General features: G+C 40.2%; 2 protein-coding genes across 11 annotated transcripts in view; both read left to right on the top strand.

The window, feature by feature from the left end:
* The window catches only part of Pls1 (plastin 1), an 87,712-nt gene extending 77,219 nt beyond the window's left edge, over positions 1-10,493 (top strand). For all 5 annotated transcript variants that reach the window (XM_055629776.1, XM_055629773.1, XM_055629777.1 and 2 more), the window contains exons 13-16: positions 1,518-1,651; positions 2,127-2,250; positions 8,375-8,499; positions 8,747-10,493. In XM_055629776.1, the coding sequence (XP_055485751.1) occupies positions 1,518-1,651; positions 2,127-2,250; positions 8,375-8,499; positions 8,747-8,882 (519 nt within the window). In that variant the 3' untranslated portion in view covers positions 8,883-10,493. The remainder of the gene's footprint in view (positions 1-1,517; positions 1,652-2,126; positions 2,251-8,374; positions 8,500-8,746) is intronic.
* A 3,136-nt stretch (positions 10,494-13,629) lies between these two features.
* The window catches only part of Trpc1 (transient receptor potential cation channel subfamily C member 1), a 44,811-nt gene continuing 41,868 nt past the window's right edge, over positions 13,630-16,572 (top strand). For 4 of the 6 annotated variants that reach the window (XM_055629823.1, XM_055629821.1, XM_055629820.1 and 1 more), the window contains exon 1: positions 13,630-13,851. In XM_055629823.1, the coding sequence (XP_055485798.1) occupies positions 13,632-13,851 (220 nt within the window). In that variant the 5' untranslated portion in view covers positions 13,630-13,631. The remainder of the gene's footprint in view (positions 13,852-16,572) is intronic. The other 2 variants (XM_055629825.1, XM_055629824.1) reach the window with 1 other exon arrangement.

Here is a 16,572-nt window from a genome sequence, read left to right as displayed (position 1 = left end):
TTTTAAGAGAAAATGCCACATTAGCCTACTCAAATGGCTTAATAAAGGAGGTTTGATTTGAGAAGGATCCAGAAAATAATTGAATTTTGACACAGGGAAACCAGAAAAGATTGGGTGAAAGAAATGGATAGTGGTGGGAAACTATGTTGCTGAGAAATGAAACCTTAGAAAAAAGGGCTCATTTTCATGACACTTTTAGAATTGCTTTGGTAATATATAACAAGAGCATTTAGAAAAATCCTTATAATTTCAGCTTATTTACATGGACAGAAAACTAGAAAGTTGGGCTGGGAAGTTGGGAAAGTGCTTGCTGTGCTGTGAAAACATAAGGACTGAATTCAGTCCCTACAACTTATACAAAAAGCTGGATGTGATGCTGTATACAAAATTTAAAACCAAATGTTAGCCTAGACAGACTCCACCTTCTCCTCTACATTAGCACTGATTTGTGGTTTCCTACCCATGGCTGATTGTATCAGCATTATCTGAGACTCTACTAGCAACCCCATGAGTACTGGAATTGTTTTAGCTTTTGAGTAAAAAAAAAAAAATTATTAATTTTGTGTGTGAGCATGCGTATGTACGTGTGTGTGTGTGTGTGTGTGTGTGTGTGTGTGTGTGTGTGTGTGTGTATCAGTATCAGTGCAACTCTGGCTCACCTATTTTGAACAGAGCCTTAACTACCTTGTGAAAGAAAACTAAGAGAAAACAATTATACTGTTTCTCTTAATTAGTGTTTATTGCAAAATGTATCAAACATTTTTTTTCTTCTAACTGTGTGATAAGATTTGAAGAGCTGGGACTGAAAAGATGGCCCGGCAGTTAAGAGCCCCGGCTGCTCTTCATGGAGGACCTGAATTCAATTCTGGCCCTCCACATGTTGGCTCACAACCATTTGTAATTCCAGTTTTAGAAGGTCTGATGTGCACTCTGGCCTCTTTAGGCACTGCATGCACATGGCAAAACACCCAAATACCAAACTAAAAAAGGAAGATTAAAAATATGTTAGAACTTAACAATCTCACCAGAGCAGAAATAACCTCAGGTGGGGCTATGATGATGGGTTAGTGGGTAAAAGTCCTTTCTACAAGTGGGAGGACCTGACTTCAAATCCCAAGAATTCACATAAAAACTGGACTCATCCCATCAGTGTCTATAAGCCCCAGTGCTCCTATGGGGAGCTGGGGAGGGGGAGATGGGAGAATCACCTAAAGCTTTAGGGTCCTCAGAAAACAAGGTAGACGGCAAGCTCTGATGCCTGATGTTGACCTCTAACCTCCACTCACGTGCTGTGGCATGCACAACTGTAAACACAATGAGAAGTTTTTAAAAAGTGAAAAATGAAAACCATCCTTTCAATGCCTATATCACTAACTGATGACCGTTAAGAAGCTTCTGAAGAGACTGTTGCTTCTCGGGTGGTTGGAGTAGTTGGCATAGTCTGGGAATGTGTTTGTTTGTTTGTTTGTTTGCTTTTTAATCTGGTTTATACTAACAGTTAGTTTGCTTCCTTACAGATTGAAAACTGTAACTATGCAGTAGAACTTGGGAAGAATGAGGCCAAATTCTCTCTGGTTGGCATTGCAGGGCAGGACTTAAATGAAGGGAATTCAACACTCACCCTGGCTCTGGTGTGGCAGCTGATGAGAAGGTAAAGGCTCTTGTCCTGAAAGGAACACTGGGATTCCTTCAACACATCATTTGAACCAAACATGTAGCTATTTTTGGAGACTTGTGAACATAAGAAATACACAGTGTGAAATAAATTGATCCTGTAGAAGATTTGCTATTGGTGTTGGGTTAATCTCTAGGAATACAGTAACTTTCTATTAATACCTCTTAAATGGGTTTGTAAGGAATTGTTTTAAAATTTTTAAAATACTGTCTGGTGATATTTGGTTTTGATTAGTGAGCTTTTTAACTTTTAAATGTGTCTAAGTGCAAGTGCAAGACTAAAGTCAGAAATACTAACTTTGGGAGATGGTAACTTGCCATGCTCTACCTCAGCCCTGCAGGTGCTGGGGTGATAAGCGCAAGCCCCTGTACCTGGCTGCTTCTTATGTTGATATATGATGTGAGCACAGGGTTCATCCCCTTGCCTCAAGTCTGTATCATTTCTGTTGCAGATACACGCTGAATGTATTATCAGATCTTGGAGAAGGTGAAAAAGTCAATGATGATATTATTATTAAATGGGTCAATCAGACCCTTAAAGCTGCAAACAAAAGTACTTCTATTTCCAGCTTCAAGGTAATCAAGAAAAATTTTAAAACTACATCTAAATTTAATGGAAGGGATTTTTAATGAGAATTACCTTAATGGGGTTCAGAATTATATTAGTATTAGACTCCAGAAACATATAACCCAGGAATTTAGGCATAGTAATTTAGGCATAGTAATTATCTGACATGTATAAACTAGAGATACTTTGAATCCTTATATTTTTGATGTGTTTATTTGTTTAATCAAATGCAGGCTAGGTGCCTTTAGTGTGGTAATGTCAGAAACAGAATTGAGCCAACAAATCCAGTTGTCAAATGAAAAAATAATCTACACAGCGTTGGTTGTTTATATAGGACCTGTAATGTTTTGTGCTCCCTAGCAGCAGTCTCTGACTTGTGTTGGCATCATGTCCAAGGCATACAGAGCCAGCCAAACCGATTCAAGTGGGGCCTGAGACAACTGGTAGGAAAAACAATTCTTATCCTCCAGCTTCATAATGCACTGAACACTTTCTTGTGAGCATTCGTGGATGATTCATAAAGCACGGAAAACGTAACCCGCACATACATGCCCACTAACTTTCATTTTCATTGTGTTTCGTTGTTGCATGCAAGCTGGTACTAGCTACAAACTAGCATGTCTGCCTGAACGTACTCATTCGGTGACCCTTGTGTTTGCGATTTTTATTATATGTATATTTAAAAAAGCCCAGCACTTTCTATTTTAAAAAGTAACTTTAAAAGTGCCACTAGATGAAACCATATGCTATAATTAAAGACACCTACCCATATTTATTGTTTTCTTTGCCTTTGCTCTATATTTTTGAATGTTTGAGAGTGTCAGAAGTGTCCTATATTGGTGATTTCAGTCACTTTATGAAAAACAAGGCTCCAAATGGTTTTAGCAGACTAGATCTTGGGAGAGATGTTCCCTGGGTCCTAATTCAAGTACATCATTTTTTTTTTTTTTTAACATCTTGGAAGACACAAGTAATGCTATCATTTGTTGACTTTTTAAAAGTAACTTTCCATCTATGATTTTTCTTCATGTTTAAGATATAAAATATAATTTAAATGTAAAATAGGAATGTGGTATATTATGAAATTCTCTAATTTGTCATTTTTGAAAATATTATGCTAAAGTTTTACATACTTGTGTACTATTAAAAATAAGAAGGGTGGTGGAGTGCTTGACCAGCATGCGTGAGGTGCTAGGTTCGATCCCTGGTAGTAGCAAGCAAATTAATATATAAATGAATTAAATAATCAAATACAATGAAGAAACATTTAGGACCACAGTAATATTTATTGAAGTATTACTATTAAGTATTGTTTCTAGCTAAAAAAAGAAAAAAGCCATAAAATGTAAGAAGTCTATTTAGCCTTTTATGTTCAACATTTGCATTAAAGATAAAACTTGTACAATGAATGTAATACTACTATGGAGTAAATTATAAACTTCAAGCAGTACAATTGATTTTTGTCAAGTGTATGGTCTGGTTGAACTTCCCAACCCACTGTCCACTCAGTGAAGAGTGGACAGAGCGGGCAGGCCTGATGGTGGAAAGATAGGCTTGAAGTGCATTATAAGCCTTCATAAAATATGGCCTTAAGTAACTCAGTATAATAAGCACTTAAAAACCAAAGAGAGAAGCAGAGAGGGTTGATTTGAACATTAGATGTAGGAAGGATTTGAACCCGTGGACAGAAGAGGAAGAAAGCAAGCTAGAAGCATCCATCTTGAATAAAGGCAAGGTTGAGAGGATGGTTTCTAAAGCACGTTGTACAAAACAGATTAAGTGAAGGTGTGGGAAAATCTGTCCTAAATAAGGAATTTTGAGAAGAAGGAGTAATGTTCAGAAAGGAAAGTCTGAGTATGCAAACAGGCTGGGTTGGGAGCTTGGCGGGAGTGAGTGCAGGGCTTTCCGGGCAGAACTACTGTGAGGTAGGACTTGGCTTCTTGCTTTGGCGAAGCAGGGGGGAAAGGAGCCAGTGTTCAATATTTGGAGCTCGGATAATCTGAAAAACGGGTAATACATTAAAACTGAGAATTCAGGCTTTGTGATCAGCTGAGTGCAAGATGTAGCTGAAAATGGGTGTATTATCATACAAATCCTGTAATGGAGAACACAGGGTGGCAGAGAATACATGGTGGCTTTACTTGTGACCAAGAGACAGAAATTTAGCAGCTGCTTGATAACCAAGGGCAGAAGGTTAAGAATGTGGCGGCGAATGTTGAACACTTGGAGAAGAGAGGCATTTCCCCACCCAGAGGAGGCATTGTGCTGAAGATCGTCAAGTGGTTCTAGTGAGAAAATATTAGTCACATTCAAGACAGGCGCTATAAGTAGGCATTCTAGAAAAGACATCTTTACCGCTTTCATTTGTAAAGCATTTTCTCTCACCAAGGAGATGGAGAAGTATTAATTATTATTACTTCAGTGAGTAATACTGATTATAATGAGACTGTCATTATGCTAAGCATTCTACACAACTCTAGGAGCAAAAATGTGAGCATTAAAGAAGTTAATAAGTTGCCAGCTGCCATGCACCTTTTAAGGGGTTTCTTATCAAGGCCTTACAGACCTCTGTAGTTGTATGGCCCTGGGTTTGACTTGCTACCTATGTGACTGACATACTACTCTTTCATTCTCTAAGTATCAAAGCTCACTGTGTCAGGTGCCTCGTTACCATGGCTACCAGCGTCCTCAAAGAGCTCACTGTTCAGGGAAGGACACAAATAAGAAAAGGGGCATTGCAGTCTGAGGTGTCAGCAGTACTCCTAAATCAGCTAGAGGGGAGGGGTGGCAGTGCAGGAAGGCGTCTGTTTTCAGAAACCTTGGCAGTTTGTACTGGCAGCTGTGCTAGATCTATTGGCGAATGAAACAGACCTAATATCTGCCTTTTCATGTAGTACCTGTGTGTTCTTGGGCAAGTTATAATACTAATTTCTCCGTGTTTCAGTTTCTCCACACCTGCCCGAGATGGAGATAATATTTGTCTTGCAGGATCACTGTAAAACTAAATAAGTTAGCAAACAGAGAAGAACTTAAGTATGTGTGGCACACAGTAAGGAGTCAATAACTGGGGCTCGCCACACTAATGGCACTGCCTGCATGTAAAGGGCATTATATGTGGAGGGATTTTTGTTAAGCCTTTTAGAAGACTCTCTTGGTCACATCACTGTTTTTTCCACTTTTATTTTTAAAAACAACAGGAAGAATAATAAAATAGATTATCAAATCAAAGGAAAAAGATGATACAGTTCGTTACCATGGGAATCAAGCTTCTAGAGACCCTTTTGCTTATATAATTTCTTTATGCTTAACTTAAAGGGAAAATGCTGTAAATGTATGTAGATACGGAACTAAGAATTTCCATGAGATCCTCTACCCCTTTGCAATAATAAAATGTCTTTCAGTGATAACATACCAGTTAGGGGAGTTGGAAGATAGGTCTGTCATTTAAGGATTTGATGCTATCTTTAGAAACTTAAAATTTTCATTTAATTCAGTAAAAACTTCTCCCAGGGTAAAACATGAAGAATAGGAGGGGGGGGGGAATCATTGTTCCCTAAACCTAAATCAACTCATACTTTAAAATGCCACAAATATGCAAACAAGTAATCAAAATAAAATACAATTAGGTCATTTGTCTGCATTTGAATCAGAGAAACAGTGAGCCAGGGAAATTTTAAATTTATCCTACATTTAAATATATCGTTTCTCTCTAGGAAGTATAACACCCTAGAGCCCAGCTTCCTCCACAGATTGACAGATTGGCTATCTGAGGCTGAGACTAGGCTTGTAGTTAATTTCTTTGCGGGGCTTAGCATGCAGTGGGCACGCCCGGCAAGCTGCAGCACCACGCTGTTCACAGGGCTCTGAGTCTGCTCTTCATCCAGTGCTCCAGCTGAGCTTCACATGGGTAGTCTGCAGACTCTACACTGAGAAGACAGCTATGAATTTCATTTCAGAAAGATACTAAACACCAGCCCCAGGGAACCAGCGTCATTTATATGTGAGAGGCCTAATTTTTTTAATCTCCTATTTCTATCCCAAAACACACACACACACACACACACACATTTTGTAGAATAAATACACTAAGTTTATGGCCTTTCAAAGCAACCCTTTGTCTCATTTATTGCAAAGCCACATGTGGCTAGAAACTGTGCTCATCCTTTCATTTGTATTCTAGTAAAGATCAAGAATCCTGCCAGCATCCTTGTCCCAGAGCTTAGGTAAATGCCTTTCTGGCTTCAAGAGTGGAAATGTAAACTGGATTGGATTAAAGAGAAAGGTGCCAACTACAGTAGCAGAAGTGCAAAGATTGGTTAGGCTTCAGGACTGTGAGCCAATAGTCTCACCCACACCCATCAGTGCTGTGCTGTTTAACATGCCAACTTTACCCCAAAGCTGATTCTCCATTTAGGTATATTGCTGGTTATGACAGAGGTCATCCTCTCATTCACATTCAGAAAAAGTTGTTGATTTCTGAAAGCCTAATTAACTTGGGTCCAAATAAAATCATTGTGGTAATAGGATAGAACTGCTCTGTTCATCTTAGACCAAGAATTTTCCACTTTATTACTGTCCCGGACAACGGTTTTTTAGATACTTTTTTCCCTTTCTTTTCTCTTTTTATTTTATTTAATTTTTTATTTTTTGAGACAGGGTTTCTCTGTGTAGCCCTGGTTGCCCTGGAACTTGCTCTGTAGACCAGGGTGGCTTCAAACTCAGAGAGCCACCTGCCTCTGCCTCGAGAGTGCTGGGATTAAAGGCGTGCGCCACACTGCTCATGCTTCTTTTTCTTAGTTACCCCTTTCCTGCCAATTTTCATTATTGTGAGTGTTTTGCCTACATGTAAGTCTGTACACGTCAGAAGACAGCTTCCACGCTTTTGTAACTGGAGTTACAGACAGTTGTGAGCCACCACACGGGTGCCTTGAATTGAACCTAGGTCCTCTGGAAGAACAGCCAGTGCTCTTAACCACTGGGCCATCTCTCCAGCCCTTCCCTGTGAATTTTTAGTAAGCTATCTATTGCATACATGCTTAATTATTATATGCTTTACACATAAAGTTTGTTTAGAATGCATGACCTACACCAATTCAGTTTCATTCCTAGAGCACCGGATGGCAAGAGCTTTCCTTGAAGCTCAGGTCCATGTGAAAGGTACAGACACAGTGAAAATATGGTTTCTGTTAGAACAGAGAGGGGTAAGAAGTTGAGCCAATGTTGAGTAGGCAGCAATAGAAGCCATTTTTAAAGCTGAGAACAACAAATCATTCTCCAGGTGCAGACAAGTTGCAAAATCAGTTCAGGATTTTTTAAAATTTTAACTACAATACTCTATCCCCTAGAGTGGTTGTCCATTTTTATTGACCTCTGGAAGTAACTGCAAAATGGAGTACTCTGGGTATTAGTGTTACAGTTTAAATACTTAAATATTTATTGGCTGTCTTAGCTACTTGATCTTTTGGACTTATGTACTTCTTCGTTAAGAAGGGATATAATTAGTTTCCTGGGATATATGATTAAAAAAATAATAACAAATAAAATATTTAAATCAACAAGAATACCAAGAATTTGTAAATACCAGGTTCCTTTTACTATTTCACTTTACTTTCTTGGGAATTCATGGTCTACAAAATGTAAAATTATTAATTTAAAATGCATCAACTCCATCTTAAAAGTTACTTTTCAGGGGGCTGGAGAGATGGCTCAGTGGTTAAGAGCGTTGTCTGCTCTTCCAAACGGACCCAGGTTCAATTCCCAACACCCATATGGCAGCTCACAACTGCCTGTAACGCCAAGGGATCTGACACCTTCACACTAATGCACATAAAATAAATTAAATAAATTATATTAAAAAAAGTTACTTTTCACAGAACGGATATTACAGTTGACAAAAGTAGGAATTATCATGATCATAAATCTGATAAAGTATGGGACAATTCTCTATATACTATAATTTACAGGAAGAGTGAAGGAAATCCTATGTCAAGTGCTTTATTATATGTGTTGGTTACAGAAAAGTATAATATTAAGTACAAAGAGAATTTGTAGGTTTCAGTTACATGACTATGACAGAAAGGGCTGACCCTGGTGAACATAAGATGTTCATGCATGTTTGTCTTTATTTCCTAGGATAAATCTATTAGTACGAGTTTGCCTGTCTTAGATTTAATAGATGCCATTGCACCAAATGCAGTTCGTCAAGAAATGATCAAGAGAGAAAACTTGACTGATGAGGACAAACTGAATAATGCTAAGTAAGGACACCCTTCTGGTTTACACTAGACCTCAGGGATCTTCTCATCATCTAAAATCCTTACAGGGATTTTTTTTTTTTTTTTTTTTTTTTTACCTTTTCAAGTACAATTCATATGGGGAATACGATTTTAAAAGTCATCCTTAACCTTGTTAAGTTACTCTCATAAAAAGATCCTTTTGTTAAAACGTATTAATTGAAAACACAGTGGATAGCAAATCCCAAGATGTCTTTCTTGTCTTTTCAAGATACGCCATTTCAGTGGCTCGGAAGATTGGGGCCCGGATATATGCGTTACCTGATGACCTCGTCGAAGTAAAGCCCAAGATGGTTATGACAGTGTTTGCCTGCTTAATGGGAAAAGGACTGAACAGAATAAAATAATGAAAATTTACTCTAATCTGCCACATTATACACATCAAATGTCTCCGTTTACAGAATTTTGAGATGTAGTGAATATAAAATCAGAATATCTGTATGCTCAAAATAGTTCTGTATTCAGTAATGAATATCTTGTCCGTGCTAGTTAGAATTTGTCAATCATTTTGGATAACACAATTACCTTAACAATCAGTACCAATACAGGAATGTCTTATCAAACTGCTATTTCATAATTAAGTTATTTTATTTTCTAAAAGTCTTACCAGAAGATGACGACTAATCATTCTTTTTCATGGCTCAAAGAAGACCTGTATAAAGTTTGTCAGGTCCTTCTATTAAATGTGTTTGGAATTTTTTTTTTTTTGATGTTACTTAATTTACCTAAAGTCATGATCCAGCTTAATTGTTTTGTTTTTTTCCCCCTATGTAAAGTGATTTAAAACTTTCTGTAAATTTATCATATAAAAGTTTAAAGGGATAAATGTAGCTTATCAGCATTAATCTTTTTTAATATGAGAAACGACTCTTGAATAAACCCCAAGGCTCACTCTCTTATACAAGCTGTAGGAGCTTTTTACTTAAAGTTTGATTGTAACTGTGTTGCTACTTTACATGTGTTAGTTTAATAATACAGCTTTATCTCCAACATGTTGCATAATACTTCATTGGGTAAGATAGTATATATATGTATTTCTCTAAATCTGTATTACCCAGATTTGCTTAAATAGTATGTATGAAGTGGTCAGCCAGCCATTAAGTATTTTTGCCCCTGCAATGTGTGTGACACTTTCCAGTTTGTGAATATCTGATATGTGAAGACATCTTTTACAAATATTAATTATGAGCGTGCATATAGTTATTTTTTACCTAATTCCTTTCACATACTTGCAGCCAAACATTGGCTAGAACATCCCAGCCGACACTGTCAATATCCTGTTAGCGTCCTTTATACTTACTAGTTTCGGTCTAAAACGAAACCTACATAATTAGAATATGCCCACCAAATAACCTTAATGGAAAGCATATAAAAGCTAATGACCATCATACTTTTTCTTGTTTTTCACAGCCCTGTATAAACTGGAAATGTTTAAGGTTTGTGTTCCTTAGGAAAAGTTAAAGCTTGAAACCTCTTTTCCCCATAATATTTAGCAGCAGAGAAATTCTGTTACTCATAGCTGAAGCCAGAAATATGCTTCCCTCCTCCTCATTTTCCACTTTAGTGCCAGTGAGCAATACTACTATGCAACAAAAGTGCTGTCACTTATGACCGTGTGAATGAGTTGTCTACATCCTCTCCTTCCATGGATCAAAACAGACTTAAGAGTGAGAGTGTCTATGTGTTTAGGGTAGACTTTTTTAAATGAAATTCTAACAGGGGAAGTTCTGAAATATATTCTTCTACAGGAAATTTCTTTGCCTTTTATATTTTGATGATTGTTTTCTTATATGAAGATGTAAGTATGCTCTTCCTCCTTTTCTGAGATTATTTAAATCATGCCTCTGATTTTTTTTCACTGTCATATTTACTAAAATAATCTGATTTACATGATTTAGCACTTTAAGGTGTTCTTTTTCTCACAAAGTATATTTAATAAAAATGCTGTGTCTGTAGAATGTGTAGTTATTTTGCTTAAAGAAAAATATAGAGTACAATTCCTAAATGAAGTAATACAAAAACTTTATTTCTTTGGAGGTGAGCTTTTTTTTCTTTTCCTTTCATATAAGAAAAAAAAAATTAGCTGACTATGGTTGCACATGCCTTTAATCCTAGCACTCAGGGAAACAAAGGCAGTCAGATATTTGTGAGTTCGAGGCCAGCCTGGTCTACAAAGGGAGTCCAGGACAGCCAAGGCTACACAGGGAAACCCTGTCTCGAAAAAACAACAACAACAACATTTAAATTCTAAAATGTTAATATTTTTATCATTGTGTGTGGTGGTGATATGTAATGTATGGCCATGCATGCATACATGTGGAGGTCAGTTTTTTCCTTACAGTTTTTTGGGAATTGAACACAGGGCTTCAGGTTTGCACAACCAGCACTTAAAGTTTGATTGTAACTGCGCTGCTCCTTTACATGTCCTGTCTTGATATTATAGCTTTATCTCTGACATGCAGTATAATACTTACGTTGGTAAGATGTTACATATGTTTATCTTTCTAAATCAGGAAGGTGGGAGGCGGGAGACTGCTACAGACAGACCTGAGGGCAGGGGAGGAGATTGTTTGATAGCTAGGCAAGGTCTCTCTGAGGATGTTTTGTTTTGGACAGTGTTCAGCAGGGAAAACACATGCAAATAAAGAGTCTAATGGGCACTAGGAAAAAGAAACAGAGGTGGCCCTAAAGTAGTAAAGGGGAGAGGACACTGAAAAATATCAGCAGGACCTATCTTACTTGTAGGACCAAATCTAAATCTGGATTTCTTTCCTTTCTCTGACTGGAGTTGTGCCCCGCCCCCTTAATACCTGTGACTTGAGGGAGCTTCTTAGAGTAATATGCCACTTCTAGGCTTTGTATACCATTGTTCATCGTAATGCCACCAGTGGTCTTCAAATCACATATGCAAACTATGTAGGTGATGTTACAATGCCCCAGTATATGCTGGCTGGCTGAACAGTTTAATATCGGAGACAACCCCAAAATTTGTATTATAATACCAGCTTGCCTGAGGTAGGGTCCCTAATGCTTTGGAAAGGCTCCGAAGATTACTACCAAAGTGGGTTGGTACTTCCTCCAATCGTAGAAGTTAATCCAATCCCCATAGGAGTTCTTTGGATAAAGAATTCCTGTATAGGGCTGTGAGCCATTTGAATTCTTAACCTCAAATACTGAAATTTTGGATGGGTCAAGGTTAAGAGTTCTACTACTGGCTAAACATTTTGCTGAGCGATAAAGTTAGTATATGTGCAGAAGTAAGCATGTTACACGGGTCTTGCCTTGAACCATTTGGAAACTTCACCAAATACATAAACTTGGAACCATCTTAAACATTAAAGAACGATGGGAAGATTGTCTGGAAACAAAAACTGGAATGATTTGAGATTATCATCGTTTTTTAAACACATAGAAAATGTTTGAAAAAAGTGACTTTGGCATCTAAGCTCTTTTAGAGAATATCTAAAGAGAACATTGATTTTAACAATTAGAAAGTTAAATGTTAATAAAATAATGGGACGAAGCAGACTGAACAGGAGAGGAAGTGTTCCCCTCAAATTTAAGATGCTCCTAAGTAGCCATTGCTTTAAAAATCTAAAGCTTAGAGTTCAGATTTTCCCCCTATGGAAATTATTGAAAAGATACAATTTTCTTTTTTCATTATTATTATCATTATATTTACAATTTATTCACTTTGTATTCTAGTTGTAGTCCCCTTCCTCATCTCCTCCCAGTATGACCCTCCATTCCTCTCCCCCAATCCCTCTGCCCTAGTCCACTGACAGGGGAAGTCTTCCTCCCCTACTGTCTAACCCCAGTTTATCCTCTTCCTCTGTGGGCTGCCTAGGTCACCCCGCCAGGGGGAAGTGATCAAGGAGCAGGCAGCCGAGTTCATGTCAGAGACTGTCTCTTCTCCCCTTACTAGAGGACCCACATGGAGACTAGGCTGTCTGTGGGCTACATCTGAGCAGAGTGTCTACGACCTCTCAATGAAGGGCCTTTGGTTGATGCATCAGTTTCTGCAGGCCCTAGTCGCACTTGCTGAGAGTCCACCAACTGTTGTGTAAATAGCAAATCTCTTAAATCAGGTGTTGTCAATGTAAGAAATCCACGGAGAGGACTTGTACGCTTATGCAACGGCTAAAGGTCACCTTTGACTTACATGCGAATACATATATAGTGACCTTGGAAATATCAGGAATGTTAGACCATACCAAATCAGAAAAATTGTTTTGTAAACGGCCTTTAGGACGAGGGAAACGCAAACACAAACTCCCAAATCTGGTCGCTTGTCCAAGCCCTAGGACAAATTCCTGAGGGATTTCACGTAAACGGTAATTCCTCGGAAGCTCGTGGCACATTGCAGTGTACGTACTTTCTGTGCCGCAGCAGCGGCAGCTACAAGGCAGCGGATAAAATCACCTCAAATCCGCAACCCGGGTAAGAACGGAGGCCAAGCGGTGTCCAGGCCCTCAGGCGCTCCAGGATGCTGCAGGCGCGCCGGGGCGCTAAGCGACCGGGGAGAGAGGCGCGTCCGGCCTGGAGCCCCGCCCACGGCCCCGCCCCTGCAGGTCCCGCCCTCCGAGCCCCGCTCCGCCGTAAGCCCCGCCCCGGTGTCGCCGCCTCCGCGGGGGCTGAGGATGACGTGAGGAGAGAAGCCGCGAACCTCTGTCCCCTGCGGGCGCAGCTGGGCCAGCGGTTCCCACGGCCCCGGAGCCAGAGGTGCCGCGGAGCGCCCCGCCGAGCTCCTCGGCCGACGGCCCCGTCACTCCCTCCCAGGCCGGGCCGCCCTGCGCGCGGCCCCCGCGGCTCCTGGCACGGCCCCGCGCTCCGCTGCCGCCCTGGCGCGCTCCACTCTGTCGTCCCCGGACGGGCGCGGACCAGCTCGACCGGGGCGCCGGCGGCTGGGCCGAGGGCGCTGGCCCCGGGGCCGGGCCGGCGCGGCCACCAACCTGGGGCTGTCCGTGGAGGGCGAGTGCTGGTTCCGGGGCGAGGCGACGCCCTTCGGGGCCAACGGGCCGCACGCAGATGTGGCGGTGGGGACGACTCACCCGTTTTCCGGCCCCGGGGCTGGGCTGGGGCCCGGGTCGGCGCCCATGGGGGCTCCGCCACCGTCTCCTGGCCTCCCCCCGTCGTGGGCCGCGATGATGGCGGCCCTGTACCCGAGCACGGACCTCTCGGGCGTCTCCTCCTCCTCCCTGCCTTCCTCCCCATCCTCCTCGTCGCCCAACGAAGTGATGGCGCTGAAGGATGTGCGGGAGGTGAAGGAGGAGAACACCCTGAATGAGAAGCTTTTCTTGCTGGCGTGCGACAAGGGTGAGAGCTAGGCCCCTCTTTCTCCACCTCCGGACACCCCAGCACCCACTCCCTGGGTCCTGCCCCGGCCTCAGCTTGCTCCCGGCACTCCTGCGCTTTCTTGGCTGCAGCCCGCAGGACTTCTGCCTAATTGAGCAGCGGGCAGGTAGGGCGGGGGCGGTGGACTCCCGCAGGTGGGATGTTTCGGTGACTAGGTGGGAGCCCTCATCTCCAAGTTGCTCCACCGTCTGCCGCAGATAAACTCGACTTTGGAGTCCTTCCAAACTAGAGACTAGTTTTGGACCTTCTAATCCGGAAATTCTACCGAATTTCTCTTAAGGTTTCTCCTGTGTACGGGCTGTCGCCTTGTAGTTCTGTTTTGTTTTAAAGATTTGCCTTTTGTTTAATTTCAGCCGCCAGTGCCTTAGGCTGTTATAGTTGAGTGGAATTAAGCATCCCATTATCCTACGAAATAAAGACAAGACAGGAGAAATCCTGCCCTAGTTGCCAAAACTTTTTCCAAACTATTGGGACCTCTTTGAGTGTTGTTATTGTTTTGTTGTTGTTTTTGTTTTTAACTAGGGAGAAAGGTTTATTACTTAAGAGAGTTTGGTGGGAGACAAAGTGAAAAATAAGTATTGGCAAAATATGTGGACTATATACTGTTTTTTTTTTTTTTTTTTTTTTTTAGAAATTGATCACTTTATAGCCACACGCAAAGATAAGCTTGCTTTCAAATGGTGTGTTGTAATAAAGAAATGGGAACTTGATTGCTCTCAGATTGCTTGTATCTCCTACCTAAATTAAATTAAATTTTTTAAAATTCTCATTTCTCAGTTAAACAGTTTTTTGTTTAAAGATTGTGTTTATTTAGGAAAACTTCGTTAGAACCATGCAGACTTCCAAAACCTAATTACAGAGGCGAGCTTAAACTATGAGAAAACTAAGTTTTTATTTTTGTTTATGTATATATGTTTAAGGGTCAACAATAGATCCCTAACCTTTTTAAAGCCTTTGAAATAGGTTTTTGTCTTTTACACAACTACATTTTATCTTAACCAGGCCAAAAAGCAATCCCTTCTTGACATTTCATCATGGAGTTAGAGAAGGGCTTCGGAGGGCAGTTTTCAGCCAGCCTCTGGATTCATTCTAGTTTGTGTTCTGTCAGTTTGTTTTGTGGTGGGCTTGATATATTTTAAGGAAGGGTGCTTTGATTAAGTTTCTGTAGCAGCTTTGTGTCCCTTAGCACTCAGGATGCTTACAAAATGTGCAACATTTCCTGGAGACTACATACCACCCTAATATATTTAGTGGGGCGTTCTGTTTTCGCTATTTTGAGAGATCTGAAGGGTGTGAGGTTTGAGAGGAGACAGAGTTGGGTCATTAAAATGCAGAGTCCTGAGTATGGTTGAGAAGTTTTATATTGATAGGCAGCACTTAATAATTTGCATAAAGGAGTGGTGATGAGTATATTTAGCATGAAGGGTGCCAGGGTTACTATACAGCCCACAAAGTATCGCTAGGAACAGAACTTATGTGCTCCGTGCAGGGAAGCTTTGGAAATCACTAAAGTTTTAGAATGTTCTAGTTGTTCTCAGCTAGCCGTAGGGAATGGTTCACAGTTATTTTAATGAAGGGTGACTGAGTAGCTAGCTGCTTTCCTGGCATATGTAGTGACCTCACGTGTGTTTCTTTTTATTATTTTTAATCTGCTGCTCTTTGCCATGCTATCAAAATACACACACGAAGTTCTTAATTGTTTTAAGGCATTGTACAAAAGGTTGTACTAATGAGTTACTGACTACATCTATATTCTTCAGGAATTTTTCTGTAATAAGATTTTTCCTGTGCAGTAATAAGGAACAGTAATGGTAAATATATATACGTTTGTGTATATAAGAGATCCCTTTGAGCAAATGTTCAATTTAACTTAAGTGGCCTGTATGAGGTTTGGAAGATAGGATTCCTAGCACAGAGTACTCTTCTCCTGGGAAGTTAAAAACAAGTTATCCAAGTGAAGCCTCAGTTCGTTGTCTATTATGAGGCTGAAGGATGTTTAAAGACTGTCTGAATGTACAAGTGCTGCTGTAGTCTCACTTTCTCTTGTCCCTAGTACTGTAAACGTCACTGAGTCCATCAAATTTAATGATGCTGAGAAGTCTAAGACTAGGCGGAATAGTTTAACACAGGTAATGAGAAACTGGAATATTGTTTAGAAGCAATAAATGATAACATTGAAAAGCCAAAGTGAATGATTAGGACTAAAACATTCCAGCACTGTATCAATTATAGTTTCAGTAGGATTTCTTTGGATTCCAAAGCTTTTTTCCCCTCTTAACTCAGTTTTAATATTAATTGGGAATCTTTTAAGTAGAATATTATAATTCCACATCCAAAGATTATTATAGAAAGTTTGGTTTGAGAAGATTTATAATTTTTTTGACACAAAAGCACCCCACATTTCACAACTAGATTCAAGTTTGGTTTGATTAATATAAAGTTTAAAAAATAAAACTCACTTTTTTGTGGGAGTTGGGGAGTGACTTTTTGAGACAGAATCTTAGTCTCCAGTCCGTCTTGGCCTGAAATTGACTGTGTAAGTAGCCAAGGCTGGCCTTCTGCTTCTGCCTCCTGGGTGCTGGGATTATATTCCTGAGCCACCACATGTGGCCAAACTGATCGACATTAACTGCTGTCATGTCAGTAATGGTGGAATTTATCACCATATGTTAGAAAGTCCAA

The sequence above is a fragment of the Psammomys obesus genome, unplaced genomic scaffold (genome assembly GCF_907164565.1).
Source record: "Psammomys obesus unplaced genomic scaffold, mPsaObe1.curated_primary_1811, whole genome shotgun sequence".
Lineage (NCBI taxonomy): Eukaryota > Metazoa > Chordata > Mammalia > Rodentia > Muridae > Psammomys > Psammomys obesus.
The sequence above is the reverse complement of the archived record's forward strand: the minus strand, read 5'-3'. Positions and strand labels throughout refer to the sequence as shown.